Source organism: Tupaia chinensis, unplaced genomic scaffold (assembly GCF_000334495.1).
Source record: "Tupaia chinensis unplaced genomic scaffold, TupChi_1.0 Scaffold000330_1, whole genome shotgun sequence".
Lineage (NCBI taxonomy): Eukaryota > Metazoa > Chordata > Mammalia > Scandentia > Tupaiidae > Tupaia > Tupaia belangeri.
Genome location: NW_006159824.1, coordinates 972420 through 986981, shown reverse-complemented (window position 1 = coordinate 986981; position 14562 = coordinate 972420). Strand labels below are relative to the sequence as shown.

At 49.2% G+C, this 14562-nt stretch overlaps 2 protein-coding genes across 5 annotated transcripts in view; both read left to right on the top strand.

Moving 5' to 3' along the window:
• On the top strand, positions 1–12874 carry SENP3 (SUMO specific peptidase 3). Of its 3 annotated transcripts, XM_006151791.3 has the most exons (11): positions 1–92; positions 926–1651; positions 3335–3574; positions 3673–3784; positions 4527–4674; positions 4804–4851; positions 5464–5541; positions 11032–11169; positions 11334–11417; positions 11528–11578; positions 12341–12874. In XM_006151791.3, exons 2-11 carry the CDS (start codon positions 937–939, stop codon positions 12449–12451), a joined length of 1725 nt encoding a protein of 574 aa, XP_006151853.1. In that variant the 5' UTR covers positions 1–92; positions 926–936; the 3' UTR covers positions 12452–12874. The 3 variants fall into 3 exon arrangements, with proteins under 3 accessions (XP_006151853.1, XP_027628952.1, XP_006151854.1); XM_027773151.1 differs by lacking the exon at positions 4804–4851; XM_006151792.3 differs by lacking the exon at positions 5464–5541.
• Positions 12875–13681: 807 nt separating this feature from the next.
• EIF4A1 (eukaryotic translation initiation factor 4A1) overlaps positions 13682–14562 on the top strand; it is a 5230-nt gene continuing 4349 nt past the window's right edge. The window contains exon 1 of one of the 2 annotated variants that reach the window (XM_006151790.3): positions 13682–13783. In XM_006151790.3, coding sequence (XP_006151852.1) covers positions 13761–13783 — 23 coding nt within the window. In that variant the 5' untranslated portion in view covers positions 13682–13760. Of the gene's footprint in view, positions 13784–14410; positions 14452–14562 lie in introns of those variants that run through there. The other variant, XM_014589066.2, reaches the window with a different exon arrangement.

The following is a 14562-nucleotide window of genomic DNA, read 5'->3' as shown; positions in this document are numbered from 1 at the left end:
GGGGCGGCCGCCGTCGCTGGAGAGATGAACCGAGAAGGCTGAGGCCGGAGACGCCTGCCCTCGGGCCCGTCCGTCCGGCTTCCCTGCTCCGGGTGAGGACGCCCCCTTCCCTTTACTCACTGCAGTCCTGCTGTGGCCGCTCACATTCTTGGGTCAAGCTCCCACCTAACCCAGGTCAAGAAGCTCTTGAAGGGGCTTCTTAAAAGGCCCTTGTGCGTCGAGCGGTCCGAGCTTCTGAGACCATATCGGTCCTGGGATGCATTCTGGTCCTCGGGTGGGGCAGGAGAGGGGGCTGTGCCAACCTGGCTCGCGCGACTCAGATATTTTCCAGTGCCTTCATTTGGCTGCCTAAGCACCAATTCAGTTTTCTTTCAGTTTTCTCCAAAATCTCCCCTTTCACCAGACTCTGTTCCGACTCATATCCCCGGCATCCCCATTCCCACCTAAGAAGATCGCAACCTGCCTACATACCTCCATTCATTCCATTCCATTGATAAAGAACTGTCTGCTCACTCTAGGCCACAATTTCTCAGAGAAAGTTGTGTTCTCCTTAGGCACTTACTCACCAAAAAAACCTCCTCTTATTAGGCTCCCAAAAGACAGCCCTAGTGGTATTAAAATAGAGAAGTAGAGCCTGAAGATACTGGGTTTGACCTGGGGATCTGAGAACTAGTGTCTCTGAGGCCTGCTGGTTAGCCATTTTCTTGCTGGTATCCGAGCAGGGATAGATCCATGGTAACTCAGATTCTAAAGGATCCCTTATGAACCATGTTAACTAAGAAAATCTGAAGTTAAACATCTTGTTTTTTTTTTTTTTTCCCTTTATTTATTTGCATTTGAATCCAGAGAAGCCATGATGAGAAAGAAAGGCAGGATCTGAGAGGTAGGATGTTTGGATTCTTATACTCCTACCTTTGTTTTACAGGGTACTGGAAAATGAAAGAGACTATACAAGGGACCGGGTCTTGGGGGCCTGAGCCTCCGGGACCCGGCATAGCCCCAGCTTACTCAAGCCCCAGGCGGGAACGTCTTCGTTGGCCCCCACCTCCCAAACCCCGACTCAAATCAGGTGGAGGGTTTGGGCCAGATCCTGGGTCAGGGACCACAGTGCCAGCCAGACGCCTCCCTGTCCCTCGGCCCTCTTTTGATGCTTCAGCTAGTGAAGAGGAGGAAGAAGAGGAAGAGGAGGAAGATGAAGATGATGAGGAGGAAGTGGCAGGTTGGAGGCTGCCCCCAAGATGGGGTCAACTGGGAGCCTCCCAGCGGCCTCGCCCTCCCCGCCCTCCTCATCGAAAAGCCTGCTCACAGCGCCGCCGCAGAGCTATGAGAGCTTTCCGGATGCTGCTCTATTCAAAAAGCACCTCGCTGACATTCCACTGGAAGCTTTGGGGGCGCCACCGAGGCCGGCGGCGGAGCCTGGCACACCCCAAGAACCATCTTTCACCCCAGGAAGGGGGTGTGACACCACAGGTGCCATCTCCCTGTTGTCGTTTTGACTCTCCCCGGGGACCACCCCCACCCCGGCTGGGTCTGCTAGGTGCTCTCATGGCTGAAGATGGGGTGAGAGGGTCACCTCCAGTTTCCTCTGGGCCCCCCATGGAGGAAGATGGACTAAGGTGGACTCCAAAGTCTCCTCTGGACCCTGACTCGGGTAAGGTGGGAAAGGGGAAGAGGGTGGGGAGGGCTGAGAACCTGGAGCACTAGGAGCGTCTTCCTGTGAGGAAAACTGGGCCTCGGGAAAGTAGAATGGCAAGTGAGGGGGTCCAGAATAACTGTGGATGACTTTATTAAGCTCTACTTTGAGCAGTCAGTAAACCTGGGAGACAGAATCTTTAGGTTAGTGCTCTGTGGTTTTGGAGGCACACACGAAAACGGGGAGCCATGGTTTAGAAAAATTGGACTGTCTTTTCCACTTGCAGTCTCTCCTCTTCAGCCTCAGGATAAGAGCCCCTGTTTGTACATCTCCAGAGGACACCATCCTTTTTTAATTTGTTTGCCAGAGAGCATGGGTGGATGTAGGAGGTGCTGTGGGGAGTGGGAAAGCACTCCGCTATCCCTTCTCCATCTTTCCTTTGGGGATTTTGGGTATGTACACATGCGCCTGGCATAGTTTCCAAGCCACCAGATCCAGCACTTGAACTGCACAGTTGGCCATGTAGAATCTAGCCACTTTAAGCAATATCCCACCAGCTGGCACAAAGAATCTATAGGAAAATGGAATTAAAATAGAACCATTGGGGCCAGCAGATGGCTTGGTGGTTAAGATATTGTACTCCCAGGGACCAGCAGTTAGCGTAATGGCTATGTCGCTGGACTCCCACGTAGTCAACTGCGGTTCGAGTCCCAGACCCAGCGACTTAAACTCACGCTGGGCGCGTGTGCGTGCGTGCCCAAGATCCCGAGAGGAGAATGGAGGAAAAGGGATTATGACGTGGCCATCCCCCCTGGGGGGTGATTTCTCGCTTCCTATGTCTCTGTCTGTCTGTCTGGCGTGCGCACGCACTCTATAGCGAAAACCTCTCAAAAAAAAAGATACTGTACTCCCACATGGCCGACCACGGTTTGAGTCTCAGGCCTGGTGGCTTGCTTGCTTTCTCTCTCTGGTGAGTGTGTGTGCCCTGTAGCAAATTAAAAATAATGATAACAGGAAGCTGACAGGTAGCATGGTGGTTAGAGGCACTGGACGCTCACATGGCTGACCGTGGTTAGTCCCAGACCTGGTGGCTTACTTTCTTAGTTTTCTTTTCTCTTTTTCTCTGAATCTCTCTCTGATCAAAACTGGAAAGTAAAGTTAAATAAAATAATTATTTAAAAAAATAGTAAATAAAATACAACTGTTTTGGTCAGAAAAAGTTTTGAAATCCTCATGTAGTTTTTTCATAGTACATTTTCCATGAACTCTTTATACTCCTGTAATGCTGGGAAGGAATGTTATATAGTAGAAGAGTATGTCACCTGGATAGTTGGGTGCAGCATATTTGCTCGTAATGTTTCCCTTTTGTAGAACTCCAGCCAATAATTTCAGACTAATTTTATTAAATATTTAAGTGTTTATTGAGCCTTTACCACATGCTGTTACTATGTTAGGCATAGGTATGGAGCCCCGAAACTTACATCTCTGTGAATCCTAATCTGTACTTGTTTCTCTTCAGTTTGTAAGTAGAACTCTTCTCTGTCCCTTTAGAACTTCTCATACGTCCTTATCTTATACTTTGCAGTCTCCATTTGTTAAGGTTTATACTGATCTTCTCATTTGTATGCATCAATGAATCCTCCTGTTGTCCTTTCTTCTGGGCCAACTTCTCATTTCCATCCTCTTCTCCCTGCCTCATAGGCCTCCTCGCTTGTGCTCTGCCCAACGGCTTTGGGGGACCACCCGGGTCAGAAGGGGAACGCAGCCTGGCACCCCCTGATGCCAGCATCCTCATCAGCAATGTGTGCAGCATCGGGGACCATGTGGCCCAGGAACTCTTTCAGGGTTCAGATTTGGTTACTCCAGAAGATGCAGAACGGCCTGGGGAGAAACCTGGCCAGCACAGCCCGCTGCGGGAGGAGCATGTGACCTGCGTGCAGAGTAAGGAGCACGAGAGGACCTATTCTCTTCCCCTTAGCCGGATTCTGGGTCCAGGTCTGGAGGCTTACCCCAGTCCTCTCTCTCCCTCCTCCATTCAGGCATCTTGGATGAATTCCTTCAGACTTATGGCAGCCTTATCCCTCTCAGTACTGATGAGGTGGTAGAGAAATTAGAGGACATTTTCCAGCAGGAGTTCTCCACACCTTCAAGGTGAGACTTTAAAGACAGACCCCTTGTAAAGGAGGGCTGGGACTTGGGAAATGGGGAGAGAATGCTGCTGCCTCTTCTCCCATAGGGATGTATTTGGGGAGGAGGGAGCTCTTGAACCAAAGGGGAGGAATATACAGGTGAGGTGCCAAGTCCCTGTAAACTGACTAGGAGGGTGGGTCTTTGTCTGGGACTCTGAAGTAGTACTTACATATTGGTGTGCCTCTTTCTGTGAAGTGGGCCTTCACAGGTCCTTGAGGACCCTTGACCTAAAAAACAAAAGGGCAGGGTCAGTTTAGAATCTCTTTTTTAAAAAGTTATTTAATTAATTAATTTTAAAAAACAATTACTTATTTAATTTTATTTATTCATTCACTTATTTTAATTTGACCAGAGAAAGAGAGGGAAAGTAAGAAAGCAAGCTACCAGGTATGGAACTCAAACTGTGGTCAGCCACATGGGAGTGTCTAGTGCCTTAACTGCCATGCCACCTGCTGTCCCCTATTTAATTTAAATCATCATCATCATCATCATTATTTTAATTTGAACAGAGAGAGAATGTTAAAAAGCAAGGCACCGAGTCCAGGACTTGAACTGTGGTCAGCCAAGTGGGAATCCAGCTCCTTAATCACCACGCCACCTGCTGGCCCCTATATTCTTATTCTAGGCAGTAGTAGGGTATTTCTTTGTGCCTCAGTCATTCTCCCCCCGTCGTCTTTGTGTGACTCCATTCTTGGCTACTCAGGAAAGGCCTGGTGCTGCAGCTGATCCAGTCATACCAGCGGATGCCAGGCAATGCCATGGTGAGGGGCTTCCGAGTGGCCTATAAGCGGCATGTGCTGACCATGGATGACTTGGGGACCTTGTATGGACAGAATTGGCTCAATGACCAGGTGAGAAGGGGTAGAGAAACAGGCCCAAGAGGGGATTCAGGGAGCAGGGTGTCTGGGGCCCTCTGCATGGGGGAGCCCTGTACCCATGCTGCACCCTCCATGGCAAGTTGCCTCCCATCTTCTCCCCAGGTGATGAACATGTATGGAGACCTGGTCATGGACACGGTCCCTGAAAAGGTAGGCTCAGCCAGCAACTTCAGTCCACAGAGGGACTTCTGTAGTTCTAAGTAGCTTTTTCAGTCCCTTTCACTTCTCCATTTTATAATACATAATGAGGGACACCATTTCTGTGGGAGAGGTGGTAGATGACAATCTATTCATTTTAAGTCTATAATCTCATCTCTGAATCTGTCAATTTCTCTTTCTGCCTATAGGATACAGTTAAAAATAACCTTCTCCCCTAATAAAGGACACATGCATTGACCAGAAAGAAAGGGAGAGGGAAAAAGCATCCCCTCAGTCGGGCGTGGTGATGCTGCACTCCTTTCTCCATCCTGTTGGGATCTTTGGGTACACATGCACATGTACCTGGTGTATTTTCAGGCCACAGGGGCCAGTTTCAAACCACAGTCAGCTATGTGAGATCCAGCTGCCTTAACCATAGGGCCACAAAGTTGGCCCAGTACTTTTTTTTTTTTTTAAACTGTCAGTGAATTGGAGCAAGGATTATTGAAACCAGTCTTTACAGCCATATTGAAATGGAATGGATTGGAGAGAGGGGAAGGAAGACTGAGTGAGAGGGTCCGAGGTCTTTTAATTCCATCCAGCTCTTTTGTGTCATTGGCACAGGTGCATTTCTTCAACAGTTTCTTCTATGATAAACTCCGTACCAAGGGTTATGATGGGGTGAAAAGGTGGACCAAAAACGTGAGTTATGAGTTCACATCTACATGTGTAATGCCTTGCCTCTGGAGAATTAGAGTTGTTTTCTATGAGCCCACTCCCCATTCATTCTTTCAAATATTGAATGTCTGTTGTGAGCCACGCACTGTTGTAGGCACTAAGGGAGTATTAAATAAGGAAAACTTCTTGACCTTATGGAGTGAGAATAAACAAGTTAAATGTCAGCTAATGATAAGTGCTCTGAACAGATTAAAATGGAGTAGTATGAGATGGACTTATGGAGTAGTAGGATGAGACTTGAGAATTTTAGCTTGGGTGGTCTGGGAAGCTGTCTCATAATAAAACTTGAATGACAGAAGGCAGCAGATGATGTTGTGGTTGGGGCACTGGATTCCCTTATAGCCAACCGTGGTTCAAGTCCCAGACCTGGCAGCTTACTTTCTCATATCTCATCACTGTCTCTCTGGTGAGTGCATGTGCCCTATAGTAAATTAAAGATAATGATGATTATAATGATAAATAAAATATTTTTAAAAAATAATTATTTTATTTAACTTAATTAATTAATTTAAATTTGATCAAAGAGGGACAGAGTGAGAGAGAGGAAAAGTGAGAAAGCAAGCCACCAGGTCTGGACTCAGGGACTCAAACCATGTCAGCCTTGTGGGAGTCTAGCACCCTTAACCACCATGCCTCCTGTTGGCCGCAAAATTAAATGCATCTTTAAAAAATATATATAAATAACTGAATGACAAAGAGCTAACCATGTGCAGATTTTGGGGAAAGGTGTTCTAGACAAAGGGAACAACAAAAACGTGAGACCCACAGTGAAGAAGAACATGGATGAAGAACAGAGGGTCTGGGTGGGTGTCCTTTGTGGTTGGAGCAGGGTGAGCAAAGAATGATACAGAATTTGGACAGAGGGTAGTATGAGAGACATGTAGGATAGCTTGAGTAATAGGGTTTTTTTTTTTTTTATTTTTTTTTTAGAGAGAGATGTTTGCTACTATGGGGTGAGTGTGCTTGCTGAAGAGACAGAGACAGAGAGACAGAAAGTGAGACATCCTCCCCGGGGGGCAGGGGATGGCCATGATGCAGTCCCTTCTCCTCTTAGGCATGCACACACATGTATTTGGTGTGAGTTTCAAGCTGCTGGGTCTGGGACTCGAACCACAGTTGGCCCTGTGGGAGTCCAGTGACATAACTGTTATGCCATCTGCTAGTTCCAAGGAGTAGGTTTTATTATGAGTGTACTGAGAAGCCACTGGAGTTTTAAGTAGGCTAGGGAGTACCTCATATTTTGTTTGTTTTTTCCTTAATTGCCAGCGGGTATGTGTACTCACCAGAGAAATAGGGAGGAGAAAGCACCCAGTAGTGGGGTACAATCACTCGGCAATCCCTTTTCCTTCACTTCTCCATCCTGTTGTGATTTGGAACATGCATACACAGAGGCCTAGCACGATTATTAAGCTGCTGGAGTGAGGACTTGAACCATGATCAGCCGTGTGGGATCTGGCTCACCTTAACCACTAGGTTACAGGGCTGGCCCAAGTACTATGTGTGTGTGTTTCATTTTTTAAAGATGTATTTATTTATTCATTTTATTTGTTAATATTATTTATGTTTTTAATTTTACCAAAGCCAGAGAGAGAGAGAGAGAAAGGGAAAGTGAGAAAGCAAGCTGCCAGGTCTAGGATTTGAACCATGGTTGGCCATGTGGGAGTCCAGCACCCCATCATGGCACCTGCCAGCCCCATTAATTAATTTATTTTTAGGTTTATGCAATAGGGTGCATGTGCTCACTAGAGAGAGGCAGAGAAAGGAAAAATGAGAAAAAACTCTCTATGGGGAAATAGCCACACTGCAGTCCCTTCTTCTCTGTTCACCTGCGATTCTTAGCATACACACAAACCTGGTATGATTTCTAAGCTATCAAGTCTGGGACTCGAAACGTGGTCAGATGTGTAGGACTCCAGTTTCTAACCACCATGCCACATGCTGCCCCCCCCCCCCTTGTGTTTTTTGAGAGAGGTTTTTGCTATAGGGCATGTGTGCTCACCAGAGAGAAGGTGAACAATTACCTCCTAGGGGGACTGGTCATGCTGCAATCCCTTCTTCATTCTCTCGTGATTTGGGGCATGAATGCACATGTGCCAGGTATGAGTTTTAAGTCACTGGGTCTGGGACTTGAACTGTGGTTAACTACATGGGAGTCAATAACGTAACCATTACGCTATCTGTTTGTCCCAGTGCCTTGTGGTATTTTTCTGTTTTTGTTTTTGTTTTTAAGAATTATTTAATTTTATTCATTGTCATGTTTTTTTGTTTTGTTTTGTTTTGAAGTTGAGAGACAGAAAAGGAAAGTGAGAAAGCAAGCTGCCAGGTCTGGGACTTGAACCACAGTCAGCCATGTGGGAGTCCAGCTGCCTTAACCACCACACCACTGCCATCCCACCAATGCCTTGGTTTTCTTTGTGGGGGGAGAGACTTTTGCTATAGGGCATGTGTGCTTGCCAGAAAGACAGAGACAGAAAGCGAGAAATCACCCTCCAGGGTTCTCCTCCATTTTCCTCTTGGGATCTTGGGCGCACACACACACGCCCGCGCCCGGCGTGAGTTTAAGCCACTGGGTCTGGGACTCAAATTGCAGTCATATACATGGGATTCCAGCAACCTAGCCATTATGCCATCTGTTGGTCCCAGACTTGTATTTTTAAGAATTATTTAATTTTATTTATTCTTTTTTTTTTTTTTTTTTTTTGAGAGGTTTTTGCTATAGGGCGCGTATACTTGCCAGGAAGACAGAGAGAAAAGGAGAAATCACCCCCCAGGGGGTTGGCCACCCCGCAATCCCTTCTCCTCCATTCTCCTCTTGGGATCTTGAGCACGCACGCACATGCGCCCAGCATGAGTTTATGCCACCGGGTCAGGACTCGAACCACTGTTGACTACATAGGAGTCCAGTGACATAGCCATTACGCTAACTGCTGATTCCTTTATTCATTCATTTTTATTTTAATTTGACCAGAGAGAAACAGAGGGGAGGGAGAGGGAACATGAGAAAGCAAGCCACCAGGTCTGGGACTCAAACTGAGGTTAGCCATGTGGGAGTGTCCAGTGCCTTAATCACCATACCACGTGTTGGTCTTATATTTTAAACTCCTATTTTTTGGTTTTGGTTTTGTTTTGAGAGGCTTTTGCTATAGAGCGTGTGCACTCGCCAGAAAGACAGAGACAGACAGACAGCAAGAAATCACCCCCTATGGGATATGGCCACAATCCCTTTTCCCCTCAGGATCTTGGGCACACGCACACGCACACACACACTCGGCGTGAGTTTAAGCCACCAGGTCTGGGACTCGAACTGTGGTCAACTACATGGGAGTCCAGCAACATAGCCATTATGCCAACTGCTGGTTCCCCTAAACTCCTGTTTGATGATAGACTGAGAGGTGAGAGTGGAAGCAGGCAGACTAGGAGAGGAACACAGGTGTCCAGGCAAGAAACTTGGGCCAGAGTGATAATGAGAGAGGAAGTTTCTCTAGGATAAGTTTTATGAGTAGAGCCAGTAGGACTTTCTGATACATTGGCATAGGAAACGAAGAGAAGATAGGACTGGAGAATGATGTCTGGGTCCTTAGTATCTTAGGTAATGAGGAAAAATTGGGAGAGGAGCAGAGTGTTCTCCTGTGGTTTCCCTGCCTTCCAGTTCAAAGACCAGGGAATTTCTGCAATGAAATAGGACTTTAGCTTTAGGATTTTGTTTTCTTTTAATTGTAGACGGCATGTGCACTTGGCCAGAGGAGAAAGCACCTCTTCCCAATGGGGACATGGTCACACCACAGTCCTTTTCTCTCTCTCTCTCTGTCCTCTGTCATGTTGGGATTTTAGGCATGCGTACACACGTGCCTGGTGTGTTTTTCTTTCTTAAAAAACATTTTTATTTTTAAAAAATTTGCTGTAGGGCACATGCATTCACCAGGGAGAGAGAGAAAATAAGCCGCCCCACCCAGTCGTTCCCCCCCCTCCAAGGTACTGGGCTGAGATTCAAACTGTAGTCAGCCATGTGGGGTCTGGCTCCTTTAACCACCAGGCTATAGGGCAGGCCCCTGGCTCCAACATTTTCTTTTCTTCTCTTTTTTTTTGAGAGGTTTTTGCTATAGGGCATGTTGCACTCGCCAGAAAGACAGAGACAGACAGACAGACAGAAAGCAAGAAATCACCCCCTACAGGATATGACCACAATCCCTTTACCCCTCAGGATCTTGGGCACACGTGCGCACGCGCCCGGCGTGAGTTTAAGCCACCGGGTCTGGGACTCGAACTGTGGTCAACTACATGGGAGTCCAGCGACATAGCCATTACACTGACTGCTGGTCCCCAATATTTCTTTTTTTTAATTGTTAGAAAGCAAGAAAATACCCTCCCCTCCCACAGGGCATGCTCATTTCATCTCTCTCCCTTTTTGGGATTTTAAACATTCATGTACTTGTACCCAGCAAGCTTTCCAAGCTGCTGGGTCCAGGACTTGAATTGCAGTTGACCATGTAGGAGTCCAGTGCCTTAACCACAATGCCACCTGCTGGCCCCTGTATATCTGAGTTTAAATTCTACCTCTGCAATTTTCTACTTCTTTTTTTTTTTGGAGAGTTGTTGTTTTTTTTTTTTTTTTGCTATAGGGCGCTGTGCTCGCCGGAGACAGAAAGCAAGAAATCACCCCCAAGGGGACATGGACATACCGCAATCCCTTCTCCTCTATTCTCCTCTCGGGATCTTGGGCACGCATGCACACGTGCCCAGCGCAAATTTAAGCCACTGGGTCCAGGACTTGAACTGCGGTCAACTACATGGGAGTTCAGCGATAAAGCCATTACGCTAATTGCTGGTCCTGCAATTTTCTACTACTATGACCTTGAGCAAGTTACTTGACTTTTCCAAGCTACAGTTTCCTCATTTGTTACATTTAACATAAGAACTTTCTGGTAGGATTGTTGTGAGCATTAAATGATGGAGTATTGACTGTACCATGCATTGTTCTAAGTGTATCATGGATATTAATTAGTTTAGTTCTTATAACAAATAGATGACACGTGGTAACTCTTACTTTGCCTTCTTTCAAATAAGGGAATTGAGATATACAGTGTTGGTGTATAACTGGTCCATGGTCATGGGCCAGGAAATGGAGGAGCTAGATTTGAAGCCTGGCAGTCTGGCTCTAGGATCCTGAGCCCCTGGGTTCTTAGTACTAAGCATTTCTTCTTTTAATGTGTGAAAAACGCCTGGCCCATCATGGGCTCTGGAGTTAGTGTTCTGACACTACCTCTTTTGTGTAGCCTTCCTCCTTTACCATCGAGAATCTAAACATGCAGGTGCTGATCCTTGTCTCACAGCCCAGGGCCTAGGCCTGTGTTCTCCCACTTGGCTCTCTTGCCTGCTCTTCTGTTCCTTTTTAGAACTGTCATGGCAATAGGCAGGATCTTTGGGGTGTCCTGACCTCTGCTGCTGTTTCCTTAGGTGGACATCTTCAATAAGGAGTTGCTATTAATCCCCATCCACCTGGAGGTGCATTGGTCCCTCATCTCTGTTGATGTGAGGCGACGCACTATCACCTATTTTGACTCGCAGCGTACCCTAAACCGCCGCTGCCCTAAGGTTTGAGGGGGTTGGGGGAAGATGGGCAGAATGTGGGGAGATCCACCTAAGGGTGGGCTTTGGGTCCCTGAGGAGCAACCTGGGCGTAGTATCAGCCACCACTATACCCTGGGATCAGTTGGGGAACTTAAGTTGTCACTTTCTCTTTTTCCACGTCCACATAGCATATTGCCAAGTATTTACAGGCAGAGGCGGTAAAGAAAGACCGACTGGATTTCCACCAGGGCTGGAAAGGTTACTTCAAAATGGTGAGTTTCCAGAGGGAGGATATGGAGTGGTGGTGGGAATAGTGGTAGGGGACAGAAATTAAACTCTTGGAAGTCTCCAGGTGAAGGGCCCACCTTTTTCTGTTCTCTAGAATGTGGCCAGGCAGAATAATGACAGTGATTGTGGCGCCTTTGTGTTGCAGGTAAGCAGGTGATGGGGCTGCCTCCTCTATTTTGGAGTCAGGGGGGTTAAAGTGTTGGGAGGAGGTTCTGCATCCCTCATTTGACTCATGGCCAGTTGTAGGGCAGGAAACAGAGTAGTGTTAGGATGCAGAAGCCCTGATTTCATTATTCCTCTCCAGAGTTCTCCATCCCACATCAGGACTGGGACTCTGGTCCTTGATCTCTGGCTCTGATAGAGCTGCCTCATGATCCACCACCACCCTCCACCCCGCCAGTATGTTGTCTCCCTCTTAAACTAGGTATTTCTTCTATGAGCCACAGCTCTAGCTTTAGAGTCAGGCTGTTTTTTTGTTTTGTTTTTGTGGAGAGGTTTTTGCTATAGGGCGTGTACGCTCGCCAGACTGAGAGAGACAGAGAAAGCGAGAAATCACCCCCTGGGGGGATGGCCACGCTGCAATCCCTTCTCCTCCATTCTCCTCTCGGGATCTTGGGCACGCACACACACGCACTCAGCATGAGTTTTAAGCCACTGGGTCCGGGATGTGAACCGCAGTTGACTACGTGGGAGTCCAGCGACACAGGCATTACACTAACTGCTGGTCCTGAGTCAGGCTGTTTTTGAATCCCAGGCTATGGGACCTTAGCTCCCTTTTGTATATGAAATGGGGATGTTTTCTGAAAGACTGAGGGAGACACATCTCAGATGAAATGTGTAGCCTGGGTCCTGAAGTAGGGGAAATGTTCAATAGCTGGTTCTCATGGCCTGCTTTGTTAACACCCAGTACTGCAAGCACCTGGCCCTGTCTCAGCCATTCAGCTTCACCCAGCAGGACATGCCCAAACTTCGTCGACAGATCTACAAGGAGCTGTGTCACTGCAAACTCACTGTGTGAGCCTCGTACCCCAGGCCCCAAGCCCGTTAATGGGCAGGGGGACATGAGAGACCCTTCCCAAGAAATTCCAGTTCTTTCCTCTCTTGCCCCTCCCCACCCAGTTTCCCTTTGGTTTTTCATATTTAAATGTTTTAATTGATTTCTGTATTTTTCTTTTCTTTGAGAGAATACTTGTTGATTTCTGATGGGCAGGGGGTGGCAGTGGAAAAGCCCCTTTCTCTCTCTGCCTGCAGGGGAGTGTGGCCTTGTGGCCTGGGTGGGTAGCAGCCCACTTTCACATGCAGGGGCAGGAAATAAGTGCTGGGGGTGGTGGGCGGGCAAAGGGATTACTGCCTGCCAGATCTTCAAACTTTTTTTTATATATATATATATAAATGCCACAGTCCTGCTCTGGTCAATAAAGGATCCTTTGGAGATACGTAAGTGGTGGTCTTCCTTAAGGGGCCTCAAACCATTGGGCATGCTGTATCTCAGGCAATGTTTCTTCCAGCCAGTGCTACCCATTCTGGGGTCTCGAGACTTAAAAGGCCAGCTTTACATCCCTGGGGCAGGCAATAACAACCCCCTACCTTCCTCACCCAAACAAGTCCCCATCCCGGGGAGCAGAGGGCAGGAAGGAAGGCGAGGAGGTAAGCCGCGAACATAAGGAATGTGAGGAAGGGAAGCTGGGGGGCAGGACACGGAAGGGACGAGGGAGGGGCCACAGGATTCTGACAGCCACCCCAGAGGTCCTTACGTCCAGAGGGAGCTTCCTCGCCACTCCTACCCAAGGGGTCTTCCCAGCTCCTAGGATACCGCTCCCGATTCTGTCGTCCCTGGCTCGCTAAGAACACCTGCGGGCTCCATTCTGGCTGCAGGGCAGAACTTAAAAACAGCCCAGTGGGAACTGGCTGAGGTAAAGATAAGTGGAAGTCCCGGAAGTCCCGGGAGGCTGAGACCTCGCCCCCCTTGTGTGATAGGCCCTCCCAGGCCACATGACTAAGGCGCTATCGCCTCCGCACGTGTAAGGGTGCAGGGCCCCAAGATGGCTGCCAGGCCTCGAGGCCTGACTCCTGTGTGTCACTTCCGTACCGGTGAGAAAGGCGGGCCCACTAGCCAATGAGGCCGGGGGGCGGGACTCCACCTTGATAGGCGTTCATGTTACCCAATGGCGGCTGCGTACTGGAGCGTCTACGAACTAACGTCACGACGGGTTGCTGAGCGTCGGCGGGCGGGGCCGGGGCGGCCAAGCCAATGCGATGGCTGGGGCGGGGTCGGGCGCTCTATAAGTCGTCGATAGGCGGGCCCTCCGCCCTAGTTTCTAAGGATCATGTCTGCGAGTCAGGATTCCCGGTAAGAAAAGCATTTGCAAGAGATTGTGGCTACCTTCGCTCCCTTCCGAGGGCCCCGTGACGGGGAGCCGAGCGTCCCACCGCCCCAGGCCCGTCAGGCTTACGGGGGAAACCCCAAGTCGGGAGGAACCGTCCTGGGGGGTCGAAGGGAAAGTCCATGGCCGACGGTGCCACCAGGGTCGATGGAGAGGGCAAGGGCAGCCCGGATAGGGCCGTCCCTGTCAAGTTCGTTACAAGGCCTCGACCCGAGGCGGTTCCGTGCGCGGAGCCCCGGCGCTGCGTGGCGAAACGAGGTCGCGACCTAGTATGGGAAGGAGGGAGAGGTGGTCGCCACAGCGTGGCCCAGAGCCGGCAGGTCCGGTTGCCTCACTGCCGGGGGGAGGGCTCGCGCACCGGGCCCTCCGAAGGATTCTGACGGTACCACTCGCGGGAGGCGGGGGTCCCTAGGTCCTCAGATCCAGTCGCTTCGTCGTGGTTGAAATGTGGGTCGGGGGAGAAACCGGCCGTTCAGTGTGCTGGTTTTCTTGACGGCCAGGACTGAGCCTAACCCCGAGGAGCGGCCGCGTGAGGCACCAGGAGCCCACCCGGCGCCGGGCGGGCGGGTCCATTTTGCCGCACAAGCCGGGCACTTGGCAAACTGCGGATGGGCAGGTCCACTTTCCTTCAGGGGTGAGCGGCCTGAGGTATGGGAGGGCGACGCCATTTCGCGACGGGGGCGGGCGGGATGGATTGTTCCATGGAGCGGGGGGGGTAGCGGGCCGGGGGGGCGGGGTGGGAGCG

Bases quoted from the DNA above. Each gene is read 5' to 3' on its own strand.
- SENP3 (XM_006151791.3), top strand. From the start codon at position 937: ATGAAAGAGACTATACAAGGGACCGGGTCTTGGGGGCCTGAGCCTCCG. The intron at 4,852-5,463 runs GTAGGCTCAGCC...TCATTGGCACAG, and splicing joins TGGACACGGTCCCTGAAAAG to GTGCATTTCTTCAACAGTTT. The intron at 5,542-11,031 runs GTGAGTTATGAG...CTGTTTCCTTAG, and splicing joins TGAAAAGGTGGACCAAAAAC to GTGGACATCTTCAATAAGGA.